The sequence below is a fragment of the Xenopus laevis genome, chromosome 9_10L (genome assembly GCF_017654675.1).
Source record: "Xenopus laevis strain J_2021 chromosome 9_10L, Xenopus_laevis_v10.1, whole genome shotgun sequence".
Classification (NCBI taxonomy): domain Eukaryota; kingdom Metazoa; phylum Chordata; class Amphibia; order Anura; family Pipidae; genus Xenopus; species Xenopus laevis.
In genome coordinates, this window is record NC_054387.1 from 76129341 (window position 1) to 76147059 (window position 17719).

A 17719-nucleotide genomic window follows, 5' to 3' on the forward strand; every position below is an offset into this window, starting at 1 on the left:
TCATCTGATTTGTTATTTTTAGTACCTTATTTAAAGTGGACCTGTCACCCAGACACCCACATCTGTATAATACAAGTCCTTTTCAAATTAAACATGTAATGCAATTTCTGTTTTTTATTAAAGCATTCATAGCTTGTGTAAACTCATTTAAAAATCTCAGCTGTCAATCAAATATTTGCCTTAGGCATAGAGGCGGGGCAGACAATTACTTTCACTTTCCATTCAGCACTTCCTAGATGTCACTGCTCTCCACACATGCCACCATTCTCTTTACCATTTAATTGTGTAGCCAGGGCATGGGGATGGACATCGGGTCCCCCATTTTGGCGCACAAACAAGATTCTGAGATGTTACAAGGCTTGTCTTTATAACAGTGTCCACAAAATGGCTCCTGTCTGCTTGCTATAATTATGAATTCCCAGACTGAAGGAAACAAGATTCAAATAATTTTATATTGTGTAATTAAAGTTAATTTTGCTTGAATAATAAAATAGGATTTTGGGTGACAGGTCACCTTTAAAGGGATGGTTCACCTTCAAGCAACTAGTTGTTTTCAGATAGATCATCAGAAATAACGACTTTTTCCAATTTATTTCTATTTTCTATGTGTGACCGATTTTCTAATATTGAAGTGTAAAGTGTCATTTTTCACCTTCTGAAGCAGCCCAGGGAAGGGGGGTCGCCGACCCAAACTGTTCTAACTGGATAAATTTAGTTGATATATTTCTTATCTTTGTCCCTGCTGAGCAGAATCTCTGGGTTTCATTACAGACAGCTGTTAGAATTGATACAATTGTTGATAATACTCCAGAGATGCTGCTGAGAAATGGTTCAACTAAATGTTGCAAAATTGTAACAGTTCAGAGTCTGCACCTGAATCACTGAGCTGCCACACTCAAAAACCAGAGACAGGGAAATTTAAACTGGAAAAACTGTAAAAAATAAATAATGTAAGTAATAATGTAAGTAATTGAAAAAAGTCTTTATTTCTGGGGAACAATCTAAAGACAACTGAATTGAAAAAAGTGTTTGGAATGTGAACCACCCCTTTAATCTAAATGGTCAGTAGCAGGTCGGTCCATTGGAATGAATGATCGTCCATTAGTGGGAACAAAATCTGCATGTCTATGGGTCAGCTTTAGAGTAGCACTGACATAACAAGTCTGCTCCTAACTGAATCGCCTGCAAGCCTGACCGACTGATATGTCTCTCTCTGTTTTAAAAAAAAAAAACTATAATATTTTACAATTTATACTAGTTGCTGAATTAGCTGCATATGTAATCATGCTATAGAAATAAAGATCTGACCTCAGACATATGGCTAGGGGGATTTTAACTGGTGTATATGTAAATAGAAGTAAATGTCACTTGTATCCTTCCATCGGGGTGCCTGTGTTCGGGACAATGACTTGCACTTTACAGTTCATCCATTATTGCTCATTATGTCTTTATATGTAATTTAAGGAATCCGCCTAGCTCTGAAAGACAGTCAGCCAAGATTCTTCTCCAAAGTGTCTGAAATGTATCAGTCATGTTAATCAGTAAAGCATGCTTGCTTCAGGAAAAAAATAAATGTTTTCCAGATTATGTTTAAGTATGTTTTACAATTACTGGGGCTTTGAAGTTTTGTAATCTCTTAAATATCAAATGCTCTCTGGCTTTTCATATATCTCAAGAAAGTTAAATTTGTTTATGAACTGAAAAGATAAGATCAACGTCTACTGCTCGTAAACATGTTTAAGTACAAACACAAAATGATTTTAAATTCCTTTGGATCTTCTATCACTCCTTTAACAGGGGAGGTGCTTATTTCCTTAGTATGGTGTAGTTTAGCTGGGTATACGTTTTCTCATTTTGATTGCAATTCAGCCTTTTGAATGTGCATGTATGGTTCAAACCTTACATGTAATAAAGGCAAAGCTTTGATAGACATCACCAGAGGCATTTATCAACAGGTTGACTGGAGCCAATAACCTGCCTCATAAAATTTATTGGATTGCAAATTTGAAGAGACTGTTTCCTGGTTAGGATTGAGAAAAGAGATGTTTTCCTAAACCGGGGTGGTCTCCTCCCTCTCTAAACCAGATTTGTGCAAAGATGCTGATTTGTCAGCATTTTGTAGACCAAACTGACCTTTTATTTTAGGTGAATACAAAGATTGACTTGAATGTGGACTGGTTTGAGGGGGGTGTAGATACCTCTAGTACAAATTGCAAACTCTAATTTGTACTTCACTATTTCAGCTTTGTTTAATTGTAACCCCCTTCCACAAGCAAAAAAACAGTATGCATATTTGACTTTTATCATTTATATGCATAAAATATATAGCAACAATTTATACATGGTTTCCTAATCTTTTGGTACAAGATGAAGTCATTCTCATGTCTGATTTGCTAACCGACACAGGTAAAACAGAATTACCTACATTAAGGCAAACCATAACTAAATAATAGTTAAAGTTTGCATTGAGCAATATTTGAGACGGAGAGATCCGAAAGTCTTGAAACCTCTGCTTTTGGGCAAAGGATTCTAACTGTACTTTAGCCCCTTCCAGCATCCAATGACCGTAGAGAAGTGAAACTCCCAGGAAAAGACTCTCTCTAAAGAGATTAGGCACTAGAAACAAATGCATAAAAGCATGTTCACCTCAACTGGTCACACAGTTAGCAACAATAAAGTATATGGCGCTTCCTTTGTGTAAGCTTGCAGTCACTTGATAGATTGCTCAGCCCACTTCTTTGTCTTTTGCAATATCTTGTTTATCCTAAAATGGTGTGTCTGTGTATGTGTACATTGATTGCAGAACTATACTCAAACTCTGTATAGTGGTGCTCAGCCTGTCTAGACCCTGATTCATCCATGCACAAACATTCCCATTACATAGAATAGACAGTCTATAACAAACCCAAGTGCTGGCTGTTTTGTTGCAATTTTTAACCCTGTGCAGTGAAACTTTTGGAATAGCCCCTCTTTCATACCAGTAGCAAGTACTGGAAATCCATATGGTGATCAGATTCCCTTTAAATGCCCATTGTGCTTCTGCCCTGAAGGCATTTCAAAGGAAGCGGCTTGAAAGTATATATCCTGGAATCATTAATCAATCGCACATCAGTCAGCAAGGGTGTGACCACATAATTCAGACAAAAACTGGATTATCTGCATTCACTTGTATCTGTATATAAAAGGACTGCAAGACAAATCATGTACACTAAGGGCTGTAGCACAAATTGAGATTAGGCGCCCATAATAAATCTGCTCTGCTCTAATCTGCTAATCTCATGAAAATGCTTCAGGCTACTTTGCAAAACCCAAACGGTGCATTTGTGTTCCCAACAGAAATTTACGTTATTTCCAGTGGGAAACAATTTTCAGGAGTCAACTGTGGTACAGCAAGTTTATCTTGGGCAACTAATCTCAACGTGTGCCATAACCCTAAAATGCTGGGATTCAGAATCAAGATAAGCTTGTTAATTGAAAGGGCAGTGATATACCACTTGTTTAAAATAAATTCAATGAATCACAGAGATTCTAAAGTTTACGTTATTTCTTGAGACAAACTGAGTAATTGAAGCTACTCCATGTTTGGACCTTGCGAGAGAGATAATTAGATTACCAGTGCACAGATAATCCCCATACATAATTGAGTCCTGTTCACAAAAAAGAAAAAGGAGGGAGTTGTATACTGTACCTCACAAGAACCAGACATTGAGCATTTTCTGTTTCCCTGTTTAGCTCAGAAAACAACCATATTTTTTCTGATTAAAGGGGAACTCCGGCATCCAAACCAAAATTTGATAAAGAGACCCACATAACACAGAGACATCCAAAAATATATCCATCACAGTTACTTTTTTCTTCAAAAAGTATAAATAAATGCCATTGTCTATGCTGAAATCCAGCTTTATAACAGTTCTTCTCTTTCTGCATCATTTGAAATCCTGGCAGGGAAGGAGGGACCAAAACACTGATGTTACAAATTGTAGCAACTTCTCCATAGCTTACAGACAGCATGCAGGAACTACATAACCCAAAATGCATTGCACTGTGATGTTCCATTCCTTATTGAAATCCCAAGTGCAGGGAATTGTGGGGGCTGTTGATACAAAGTAACAGTTGTCGGCAAGCTCAGCAAAGTAGTCAGACAGATCAGCAGGAGACCAGGGAGCTAGACTTAGGGAACAGTTCCAAACCATTAAACATCACGAAAAGTCTGCATATTTTTTAATTGATGTATATTGCAAAGTTGTTTAAAACTGTTTACTTTTAGCACAAGCCCTATTCTTTGAACTCATTGAATGGGGGATTATACATCTATTGTATCAACTAAACCCTAGGTTTGGGCGAATTTGACCCGTTAGTTTTGCCAAAAATTTGCCACCCCATTTAAGTATATGGGCGTCAAAATTTTTTTTGATGTGTCATTTATTTCTTTTTTGACGCACAACGCCAAACAAGTCTGTGGGCATCATTTCTGCAGCAAAAGAAGGTGAGAAAATTCGCCTGTCCCTGCTAAACACCTATTGGTCTATTTGCTGAATTAATAGTTTATGGATTTGATTAAATATTGAGTGCTCCAAAGTAGAGTTGGCAAACACTTTTAAAATTTAAACCGTAATTCTCAGATTTATTGTCTAATAATTGCTTTTTAAAATGTTGTCACATTCAGAAGTTCAGTGACGACTGACGTCACTGTTCACAAACTAAATCCAAATCTTGTCAAATTTGCAGCAACATCTCACTTTTATTACTGCTTCCAATTAATTAGAACTGTCTAGTTATAAGCATAAGATGTTTAAAACAAAATATGTTCAGTGTATATTTGCACTGTCGTTGTGTGTGTAGGTTGCACTGTAGTGGTCATGTCAATACGATTCTTTAGACAGAGGGTGAATAAATAAACTGCTGTGTATTTATGTCTAGGGGAGGCAAATTATGTGCAAGAAAGCTTTCTTCTCAGCACCTGCATGAATCTCCCCCCTATTCCCTCCTCCACAGATTTTCTTTCTCTTGCACAATCAGAACAGGCTCTTGAAAGCTTCGCTATTTATCTTTGTACACAGATTCATTTGAATATGTCAGTATGGCAGCCTGCCCAATATGCTTTTCAACCCACAATGTTAACATCTTTTGCCCCTTAAACTAAAAATCCCAAAGGGAAAAAAAATACAAGATAATCTCACAAGTTGGCACGTTTGTTAAGTTAGCACCTTTTGGAATGATTAACATGCAGGAAATGCTGTTATGCATATTTTTAGTGCTGCTTACATTTGATTTAATATAAAATGTCCAAAATGGACTGTTCAACTGAAATTAGAAGATTTTAGTCATCTACTTATGACTACAAGAAATGTATTTATTTTGTTACTAAAGTGCAGTATTTATATGTGTATTATAAACACACGAATGAATGAAATCACTCCCAAGACAAAAATAAAATCTGTACTGTATTAAAAATATATATACAGGTATACAATCCCTTTTCTGTAAACCTTTTATCCAGAAAGCTCTGAATTACGGGAAGGCCCCCTCCCATAGCATTTATTTTAAGCAAATAATTCAGATTCTTTAAACATGATTTTCCTCTGTAATAATAAAAACAGCACCATTTTACTTGTGCCTAAATATGCTGCATTTGAAAATAGGTTCCTTTGAGTTATTGATCATTTAAAGAATTTTATGCTTTAATTACTAGTTGGCAAGAAGGTAAATATAAATGGTCTTTAAGGAGAAGGAAAGCTACCGAAGCAGTTTATTGCCAATAGATTAGTCACAATAGTTGCTGCAAGCTTTAACACTATATTCTGCAGAATGCTTTACCATACCTGAGTAAACCGCTCTAGAAGCTCTCTGTTTGTTTAGGATGGCAGCTGCCATATTAGCTTGGTGTGACATCACTTCCTGCCTGAGTTTCTCCCTCATAGCTCTGAGCTAAGATTACAGCGGGGGGGGAAGGGAGGGAGAGAGGAGCAAACTGAGCATGCTCAAGCCCTAGCCCTGGAGGTTTATGCTTAAAACAGGTCTGGTACAGAAGCCCATGTATACACAATAGAAGGACAAATATGCAGTGTTTCTTTTGACAGAAGACTCGGCGCAACATTACTTTGATGGTTTACTGGTGTATTTAAATAGACATTACTGATTAAGTTTACTTAGTTTTGACCTTTCCTTCTCCTACATTTTATATTGCTTTCTTGTAAACTATAGTAGCAGAACTATTAAATCTTTGTCAATTTCTCAAGGTGCATCTCGCACATGAGAAATGTCACAGAACATTTCTGGCTTGTTTCTAATCTTAGGTATTTATCATTTGTTACTTATATTTTCTTGAATGTGAAATCGCCACAAAACATTTTCTTGAATTGCGAAAGGCTCCCATAGACTTTAATGGTAAAACAATTTGAGAATTTTCTACAACTCTCAAATTCTAAAAGATGTAAATGGATTTCAGTAGCTTGTACTTCTGAATATTTTATCTGAAATTAAAGTATTTTATACTTTTAATTTTAATATAAAATGTGCAAAACAAATTATAAAAATCTTGGCCTGTGGGAGAAACCCTGATTTTTTTTAAATATACTGAACTACCCTTTTTGTTTTCATCTTGGTTAAATTGGCTCTTTTGTTTTTCCCCACTCTCATATGTGTCTTATGGTGTACCCAGTGTTTTGCCAATCATAGATTTAGTGATTTTGGCACTGCAGCCAGTTTACCATAATGTGACCAATTGGTTGCCGTATCCGTGAGATGTTATTTGATTTCTGGAAAATATTTCCTTTGATCTAAGAGATTATTCTTAAGAGTCAAGGGAAAGGAATCACAAGTGACCGTAATAGTTTCCAGGTGACCCTGCGGTTTTTCTTTTTTTAGACCAAATATATCAGGCCAGAAGGCATGGAAAGCCCTGATATTTCATCAACAATGCTTATATGGTTTGAAAAATGTCAAGTATCAAGCTAGTTAAGTATATTAAAATATAATATACTTTGAGGACTGGATCATAGAGGCATATATCATGACTGGTGGGCTAATCACTAATGTTTCCTTTTAAAATTATTTAAGAATTGTTAAAATGTATTTATTTTATGAACACAGTTGAACAAGCTATCAAGTTTGCTAGAAAAATACATTGGAGATTTTTGCACAGACACCATTGTTGTTTTTGCAACAGTGGCCTTGTTTTGGAGAAGGTGATCAATATCCAGATGATGTTATACAGTGGTGTGAAAAACTATTTGCCCCCTTCCTGATTTCTTATTCTTTTGCATGTTTGTCACACTTAAATGTTTCTGCTCATCAAAAACCGTTAACTATTGCAAAATGCAGTTTTTAAATGAAGGTTTATGTTAAGGGAGAAAAAAACCTCCAAATCTACATGGGCCTGTGTGAAAAAGTGATTGCCCCCCTTGTTAAAAAATAACTTATCTGTGGTTTATCACACCTGAGTTCAATTTCAAAGGTTATAAAGCCATTTCTAAAGCTTTGGGACTCCAGCGAACCACAGTGAGAGCCATTATCCACAAATGGCAAAAACATGGAACAGTCGTGAACCTTCCCAGGAGTGGCCGGCCGACCAAAATTACCCCAAGAGCGCAGAGACAACTCATCCGAGAGGCCACAAAAGACCCCAGGACAACATCTAAAGAACTGCAGGCCTCGCTTGCCTCAATTAAGGTCAGTGTTCACGACTCCACCATAAGAAAGAGACTGGGCAAAAACGGCCTGCATGGCAGATTTCCAAGGCGCAAACCACTTTTAAGCAAAAAGAACATTAAGGCTCGTCTCAATTTTGCTAAAAAACATCTCAATGATTGTTGCCAAGACTTTTGGGAAAATACCTTGTGGACCGACGAGACAAAAGTTGAACTTTTTGGAAGGTGCGCGTCCCGTTACATCTGGCGTAAAAGTAACACAGCATTTCAGAAAAAGAACATCATACCAACAGTAAAATATGGTGGTGGTAGTGTGATGGTCTGGGGTTGTTTTGCTGCTTCAGGACCTGGAAGACTTGCTGTGATAGATGGAACCATGAATTCTACTGTCTACCAAAAAATCCTGAAGGAGAATGTCCGGCCATCTGTTCGTCAACTCAAGCTGAAGCGATCTTGGGTGCTGCAGCAGGACAATGACCCAAAACACACCAGCAAATCCACCTCTGAATGGCTGAAGAAAAACAAAATTAAGACTTTGGAGTGGCCTAGTCAAAGTCCTGACCTGAATCCTATTGAGATGTTGTGGCATGACCTTAAAAAGGTGGTTCATGCTAGAAAACCCTCAAATAAAGCTGAATTACAACAATTCTGCAAAGATGAGTGGGCCAAAATTCCTCCAGAGCGCTGTAAAAGACTCGTTGCAAGTTATCGCAAACGCTTGATTGCAGTTATTGCTGCTAAGGGTGGCCCAACCAGTTATTAGGTTCAGGGGGCAATTACTTTTTCACACAGGTTTGGATTTCTTTTCTCCCTAAATAATAAAAACCCTCATTTAAAAACTGCATTTTGTGTTTACTTGTGTTATCTTTGACTAATAGTTAAATGTGTTTGATGATCAGAAACATTTTGTGTGACAAACATGCAAAAGAATAAGAAATCAGGAAGGGGGCAAATAGTTTTTCACACCACTGTACCTTTAGAATGCTTTCTTCAGAGACTTGAATAAATTGTACTTTTAAAATATGCATTGTAGTTTATATTATGTCCTGGTGGACTTAAGTACTTGGAGTTTAACCTCTAATAGAAGTACCGGCATGTCCTTGACCACTTCTCCTCAAAATCATTTTAATTGGCCACCATGGTCGCTTATGTATCTACTATACCTTTGAATGATTTGACAGGTACGCCCTGTATCTTAGTACAGCATGTTTGTAAACAAACAACCAATAATACTTTGAAAATGCTAAGCAACTCAGCAGCTGGCCTCCATGTTGGCAAACTTGCTAATCAGCAGAAATTCCTATGCTTAATGCTGCCAGTTTTTTAGAAGCCCTCACAGTCGTTGGGTATGGGAATTTGATAGTCCATGTAGGACCCATACCATTCTACGGTATTTTAAAATTGCCTGTTTGTTCATCATGGTGTGCCTATAATCACAGAACCTTAAATGGGAAGAAGCAACCTGTTGCTCCCCAAAGACCTTGAACTTTTAAATTTACTCCTATACTGCTAGTCTTGTACATTGTAAGTTTTTATACCTTCCCTTAACTGACCCTATTCAAAAGTCTATACTGTGCTTTCAGCAGCATTATGAGAAAGTCCTGTATCCTGCACCAAATCCGTTCTGCGGTTTGGTTAGAAATTAGGGAGACCATTGTGAGTTTGGGTAGGATGCAGGTCAGACTGGTGAAGTACACTCTCCTCTGCTCCCAAAGATTCCTTGAACTTAGGGTGCATATGATTTGTGAAGGTGTGGTTTAGGTGCGGGGACTACATTGGCAACATTTAGCAGGTCAGGGTTGAGTGCAGGTTGAGTGTTTCCTGACCTACACATCACTACTACTTTTTACCTCTGATGTTATAGGACTGCTATAACTAAGTATTTCTGCGTAATACAGGGGGAATCCAGGTGTTATAGTGTAAAGGCTATACAAAAACTTGTCCCTACTGGGAGGCATTCAGATGTTAGAATTATATAGGACCCTAGCCTAATAATTGGTTTTCTGGCAGCAGCCCTCTGTATACCAGTTCTCTTCTAGTAGCAGTTTTCAGTATATATAGACTTGCTCTGACATTTTTTGCCAAGGTTTCAAAAATGTATGCTTTGTTTTAACAAACAGGACATAGCTTTTTATTTTGGAGTCTTGGCCCAGAATATTTTCTTCTGATGCTGGTTGTGTTTACATATGTGAAATTGTAGTGAAATGCTAGCTAGTTCGCTGCTGGCTATCAAAGTATCAGTGGTTTCAATCCGGTATAAATGACTCATCAAATGAGCAAGAAGTGTAAATGGGTCCTGTCCTAATGCTGTTTCTCGAAAATAGCAAAACGTTAACTGCTTGATTCTGCCAGTATGATCCTCCCATGTGAAATGCTAATCCAAACATGTATAGCAGAAAATAGACCATACCTTACGGTGCCTGATGGCATTTAATGCCTGTGTGGACAGGCTATTATTTTGATTTTCCACTGTGTTACAGGGGTGACAAAAATAATCCTAAAACCAATATTTACCTGTTTTAAAACAACTTTGGAAAATTGAATAAAGTCTGCCATATGATTCATTCAAAGTACTTTCATTGTAGAGGAATAACACTGATCTTCAGTGGTTCAGCACAGTCGAAAATGTTTTTACCTTTTATTTTTTCTTTAATGTTTGGGTTATGAATCACAGACATACTTTTAGTTTAGTAAAATAATATTTTTGATTGCTTTTCCTGTAAATCATTGTCATCTCCTGCAGTCACCATACTTTATCTCAGGGTGACCCACTGATATATGAATTTTTTAACTGTTTCAGGCACATCTTGTGGTCCTCAGTGAATGAAGATATGCATCTAATTGGGGAAGCCTTGTTGAAGCCAAAAATCTTAATTCTTGCTCAGGATCATATTGTGCCTATTTACTTAAAGCACAATAAAAGCAATTTATAAACCTCTCAAAATGACGATGCTTCACACAAAAAAACAAACACACAAAATCCTCAATACTGCGCCATTTGCCCAGTCTGTTAATAAAATGCAGATGGGTGCATTAGGGTTGTAGGCTTCAATTTCAGACTGCTTTACTTCTTTCTCCCAGATCTCAGGTGGTGATAGCCAATCAGAAGCAGTTGAATTCAGGACCAGGTCATTTACAAATGCAAACGCCCCCATAGAGCTGAGAGATGGCTGCTGCCAAACCTGGCATTTTACTTCATAATAAAAACCTTAATTCTAGATTGCAAGAATGTTCACATGTTTCCCCTATGGTGAGCCAAACAATTGATATATATCCGATAGTAGTGCTGACACTTCTTTTTACACTTTTGTATCATTTTCAGTTCTTTATGGAAAAATATAGTAAATCCATTCCTTTTCTTTTCATCAGCTGAAGATCCGTCAGAAAACTTTGTTCGTCTCAGAGACTTTGTCCTTGTGAAGCTTTGTCAAAACCTTCCATGCTTTTCTCCTGAAAAACTTTTGTGTGGATTCAGCAAAGAGATGGTGACAGAGGCTCAAGAAAAACTCAAGATTAACAAGGTACTCGTATATCTTACTTAGCCTTGGAGGGCATCCTCAACCCCCCCCCCCTCTTTGTGATGGTCCCAAACGTTACTATCAGTGACCACTTGCTAGTATGTGATGTATTGTTCCTAAAGAGTCTAATTCAGGGATCCTCAACCTTTTGAAACCGAGAGCAACATTCAGAATTAAAAAGCGACGGGGAGCAACACTAGCAAGAAAAATGTTCTTGGGGTGCCAAATAAGTGCTGTGATTGGCCATTTGGTAGCCCCTATGTCGATTGTCAACCTACGTTGAGGCTCTGTTTGTTAGTGCACTGGTTTTTATACAACCAAATGTTTCCTCCAAGCCTGGAATTCAAAAATAAGCACCTGCTTTGAGGCCACGGGGGTTAGAGAGCAATATCCAAGGGGTTAGGGAGCAACATGTTGCTCACGAGCTACTGGTTGGGGACCACTGGTCTAATGGATACCATAAAAAAATCAGATATAAAGATCATTCTCCTTTGTTTTCAGAAACATGCAAGGCGAGTTTATGAAATTCTTCGGTTACGAGCAACAGACATGAGTGATCCTGAGAAATCCAAAGCATACAGACTGGATGTAAAAAAAAGACTTGTGGGGCCATACAAGGTATGATTATTTGCATGATTGTTTATTTGGCATTCTATTACAACATAGCTTGCACAGGAGCAGAAAAACTGTAAGGCTTTTTAAGTGGTCCTGCTGTACAGGGTCAAAGCATTCTTGGGTAAGGAAGGAGATCCATGGTACTTTAAGGTAATTGAGGTCCAACAGCCCACTAAAACCATACCCACTGACTGGGAGACTCTGGTGGACTGATATAGAAGGAAGGAAGAAGGAAAAAAGCTGCACCAATAGATATAACCACAATCCAAGTAAAATCTCAAATAGCAATAGTCACACACAGAACTGAAGTGGGGGCATACCTGTTTAAAGCCATCAGTGCAACACATCAGTGTTTCAAAAGTACTCCCTCCTTTCATCAGTGCCAGTAAAACACAACATTGAAAATCTGTTCTTTAAAAGGCTATTGGTGATGTTTTGACCAATCTATCGTTAATATTGACATGAACAATATTAAAAAACGCTCTCCAGGGTTCCATCCAAGTTGCAGTGGTACTGATTTCCTGTTTGAGGCAAAGTCACTTTAGACAATCCACAGTAGCAAGGAGGGAGCTTACCCCATTTATCCAAGGCAAGTGGAGTATGTTCCCCATGTTATTTGTGACTCCTTGCTATTTGACATCCTGGTTGGCCAGCAGGGTGCATCTTCAGTGAAGGTGGTCAGCAGTAGTATATCATTAGATCTTTTATTACAACAACATTAAGTAAAATCCAACATGAACTACAATTAAAGAACATCGAAAAATTTCATTTTTACTAATCAAGATGTATAATATTAATTTAATCAGTTTGGAACAAAGTAATTTAGTCTTGTGAACTGGGATGTCGTTGTTTTGCTCAGGGAGAAGAGCCTTTGCTCTGAATTTATTTAGGCTGGTATAATGTCTCTTAATCAATGGAATTGTAAAAAAACATTTTACAGCAGACTCTCCAGCAAAAATTCAGATATTAGATGTAGCCTGATAAAGGGGGTGGTGGCATCCCTAAAACATTGTATATGTTTGGTGCATTAAAATAAAAAAAGAATCTAAAATCTAAAAACTTTTGTTGGACTACCTGTCTTTATTTTTGTTTTTTTCATTATTCTTATTTAAGCAGTGGGTAGTCCTGTCATTTTACTTTTCACTGTCACTTTAAACATGAACATCTAGAGAAGTTGCATAATGACTAGCTGACTGGGAATCAGTGTTGCCAGTGCAACATATAACAGTTTTCCTAAAAAGCCATGCAAGATTTCAAAGATGCAGTCCTAAAGAGGCAGGCAGACAATATTTTTTATAAACGAACCACTCATTAATCTTCTCCATGAGGAAGGAAAAAGCACATTAGTCAACTAACAAGTATGGTTAACCTGTAAGTCTATTTAAAAATGGACCAAAATTATTTAAAATATTAAAATGCTATATTTAAGAATCCTTGAAGCTAATTATTTAGAAGGTTCTCATTATCGGAACGTGCATTGAATCCTGTGTGAGAGCCCTACATCTGTTTATTATTTTAGCACTGCAGTTATCCATGTTCTTTATGCAGGAAGAAGCTTTGTACATTATACAAAGCAGAGTGATCACTCTTATTAGACTAGACTGTTGAGTAAACATCTTTCTTAGCTTCAAAGGTCACCCCCAAGTGCATAATACAAAACCAAATAAAAGCATCAGTGTTTGTTAAGGGCCAACCATCATGAGAATAAAGCCTACAGGCAATGCCTAGTGCCTTACATTAATTTTCTCAAGAAGGCAAGATCTTTTATGCCTGGACTATTTTGTGCTTTTTGATAGGTGCGTTGCCTTTTCCTTAGTGTGCCCTGCATTGCAAGCTTGATTTGTCTTACCATCAAACAAAATTATCTATTGCCAGTTGATAAAAGTACTGACATGGGGATTTTTGTAGCACATTATTAAAAGTAATTTTCTTCCCTTCACCAATATGTATTCTCCAGGAAGCAGTGGGTTAAAAAAAATCTTTTATTTGCCTTTATAAAAACATAGGTATGAGACAGGATTAATTTTTTAGGATACCTGATGTTTTTCATGCTTTTTCATCAGAGGTGAGATCCCACACAGCACATTTACTTATGTAACACAATAGGTACATGTGATTAAACCCAACATGTCATGTATTTCATAATTAACATAAACTGTTATGGACTGTAATAGAGTAATGCAGTGAAATATTAATTTTACATTCCCTTGTTTTTCATTTTTTGTGCTCCCACATATAAATTATTCATAATACATTTCCCTGATTTTACAATTTCCTGGATTTTACACAGTTTTTTTCTGGTCCCCTGAAAAATTTAAAATGGGGATTCTACTGTTTTGAAAACACCCATAGACTATAATTGATAGAAAAAATAAATGTTGCATGGTTTTAAAAAATTGCATGATTTAAAGAATTGACACCCATTGACTTCTATGCATTTGGCAATTTTGCTGTGAGTTTTGGCAAACCCATAATTAATGGCCATATATTGCTAGATCCATTCATTTGTCTGTGCGCTAAATGGTAATTTGATTATATTGCAAGGCAATCATCCAAAACACAAAAGCAAGGCTATGTTTGAATGGCCGTTTAGAAACCAAATTTATGTTTTGTATTAGTATAGTTAAAGGTGCTGTTTACCTTTTAAGTTAACTTTTAGTCCGATGTAGAGAGTGATATTGTGAGACAATTTGCAGTCCGTTATTTCGCTTTTTATGCAGAAGCTCTCCAGTTTGCAATATCAGCAATCTGGTTGCTGTGGCCCAAATTACCCTAGAAACCATACATTGATTTACATGAATAGAAGAGGGCATGAATAGAAAGATGAATAATTAAAGTAGCAATTACAAAACATTTGTGCCCTTACAGAGCATTTGTTTTTTTAGATGCCCCATTTGAAAGCTGAAAAGCGTCAAAAGAAGGCGGCAAATAATACAAAAATATATAAAAGAAAAACAAAACATGAAGGCCAGTTGAAAAGTTGATTAGAATTAGCCATTCTATAACATAATAAAATTAAACTTAATGGTGAAACACCTCTTTAAAGTCCTGACCTGAACCCAATAAAGATGCGTTGCAGGTCTTAAAATCTAGCAATTCATACTCGCAAAACTGCCAGTGTGCCTGGAATTGTGAAAAACTGTCATCAAATCATAGGAATCATTTGGCTGTGATTATGGATGCTAAAGACAGCACAACAAATTGTTACTTTTTCACTTGGGTGTTGGATAACTATGTTATTTAAATGCATCCAGTAATGCTTTAAAACTGTGTTATGTGTCAGATTCCCTTTGTCTAATATTAGTTGGTTTAACAATAAGAAACCAGGCAGTGTGACAAATATGCAATAACAGAAGAAAGTAGAAAGAGGGGAAAGACTTTCTCACACCACTGTATACAAGGCTCATCTGCTTATGGAGAGTATCAAGGCTTCCTGTGTACATTATGACCAAATATTTTCACTTGTTACAATGTTTGACCTCACTTTATTAATACATGTGTGATATTTATTGTTTACCAAATTATTCTTTACCAAATTAATTTGTGGGTGTTTTTTTAGGGATGCACCGAATCCACTATTTGCGATTCAGACGAATCTCCGAATCCTTGGTGAATGATTCGTCTGAATACCGAATCCTAATTTGCATATGGAAATTATGGGCAGGAAAGATAAAAAGTGGAAAAAATTCTTTTTGTGATAAAGTCACAGGATTTTCCCTACCTGCCCCTAATTTACATATGCAAATTAGGATTCGGTTCTGCCAGGCACAAGGATTCGGCCGAATCCAAATCCTGCTGAAAAAGTCCAAATCCCGAACCGAATCCTGGATTTGGTGCATCCCTAGTTTTTTTTTTAATGAGTTACACACTGGCACATTGACTTGTGTCTATTTAAAAGCCAAAGCATGGCCAAGTTAACCGCATACCTTTACATAGCTTTAAAACAGCAGATAATGGCCTTTGCATTGCTTGTTTGTTGGCATAGTTGTCTTGTAGAGGTCAGAATTGTCAACATTGTCACTCATTTTTTTTCTTTTATTTCTATGCAAAACTATTAAGAAAACTATTGTTTTCAACAGTCCCACAAGTAAATCGTTTCCAGAGACATTTCCCCCGCCTGCACAATCAGAAAGATAAAAACCGTGCTACTCTCCCATAGTGTAGTTTGACAAGTGATGAAGTGATGTAATTTTAAGAGGAAACAGCTCCATTTCCTGTCACATCTGTAGCGAGTGTATGTATTTAGGGAATGTGTTCTTGACATGCTTATATTTCACTCTGCATAAGCTTGTCTATAAGTCTATGTACTAATGAATATTAGCAGAGTATCAGGAAGGTAATGGGCTATTTCTTGCTGAGATAAGCTACCTTTTTACAAAGCATAGATGTTTATTTATTAGACAATGATCAGAGTAGAACAAAAATGTAAAATGTTAAATATACAGAATAAAGCATAAGTGTGTAGTCATTAAAAGGGAAAATATAGCACTAAATTTGTAGAAAACCCAATTCTGCCAGGTTTCAGTTACAGAGAAAGATAGATGGTAAATGTCTGACCATGATTAAGCAACCACTTTCCAACTTGAATCTGCCCAGCTAGTAAGCCAGTTTAACTAAGACATGTCAACTCAGTATATTTTCGTGAGCCACCCTCATTTAAGCCCCCTCACCTGATCATCTGCAGTTAGAGGTCCATCACCAACTGTCCATAATTTGCACTTAAAACCAAACTTGCCCTCTTCGCTGAAATGCATAAAGTCATCACCCAAAGTCCTCTGATATCCATTGGATCAGTGGAACATGGAGCTTACTAGGGGGGAAGGGCTGGAATAGGGGGGCCAAGATGCGCTTGATCATAAGATTGGCCTATGTTACTGGCAAATTTACTTTATTTGCATATCCATTGACCAGTACTTTATTGGTCCACCATTTTTGTAACTATTGGACTAAGCAGGCAGATAAGTTCATCTCTACCCAGGAACTTAGGGATTTTTTTTGTGCTGGAAAACATGGTTTTAATTAATTATTTGTAATGTTTAACTTTGTTTACACAGAAAAATCAGAGAGAAATGGCTAAGATGCAACAGTGCCTCCGGCCAGAAGAGTTGACCAACCAGATGAACCAAATCGATCTAAACACACAGCACGAGCAGTTAGAGGAGAGCTATCAGCAGCTTGTCGAGGAATACAGGCGGATAGTTGAACGGCTTGCTCAGGCCTAGAGCTCTCAAGCATGGTCACAGATCTTTCACAGTATAGCCTTCAGCTTTTTCTCTGATATTGCCAACAGACTGTGATCTTAGTACAGTTCTCAATGTACTGTTAATGTTCTCTTGGACTTTTTGAACTACCACTGGGCTTGAACCTTCAGCTGCCTTTTATTAATGTTAGATCTGTTTGCATTCAGAGCTGACATGCAGTAAATATTATAATAGCCCAGCTCTCTCAACACTTAGTTAACTTTCCAGGGCCATGCAAATGTTATCATGGGCGAAAAGAAAAACCTAAAAAACCAATGCTTGGGAATCAGGGACATTAATCATTAAAGACCATCATCATCTTTACATGTTTACCGTTTTATAACAGAAGAGGAAAATATTTTAGTATTATGCTTTGCAGGGTAAACTGTTGCTGATATGTAGTTTGTATTAGACAGAATATGTGTTAATATGCAGAGAGACCAAAATATTACAGCGTCATTAAAGTAATGTTTTCAGTGCAAAAACCATCTGGAGTCCTGCAGCCTTTATTCTTAATTCCGTGGCACAGATCTTAATTTACCAATACTGCTTTAATCGTGCTATTCAATCAAGTACACCCACCTGGCCACTAAGTCAATCACTCCGATACAAATTACCTAACAGTGGTATTGTTTTGCTCAAAAAGGCATTCCATTAATAGGCTGGCTTTATTGACTTTTTCCTGGGCCAGATACCT

General features: G+C 37.1%; 1 protein-coding gene across 1 annotated transcript in view; it reads left to right on the forward strand.

Moving 5' to 3' along the window:
* Positions 1 to 17507, forward strand: part of hat1.L (histone acetyltransferase 1 L homeolog) — a 34540-nt gene extending 17033 nt beyond the window's left edge. Inside the window, 3 exon segments of the mRNA NM_001094404.1 lie at positions 11019 to 11170; positions 11669 to 11785; positions 16837 to 17507. Coding sequence (NP_001087873.1) covers positions 11019 to 11170; positions 11669 to 11785; positions 16837 to 17004 — 437 coding nt within the window. The 3' untranslated portion in view covers positions 17005 to 17507.
* The last annotated feature ends 212 nt before the right edge of the window (positions 17508 to 17719 follow it).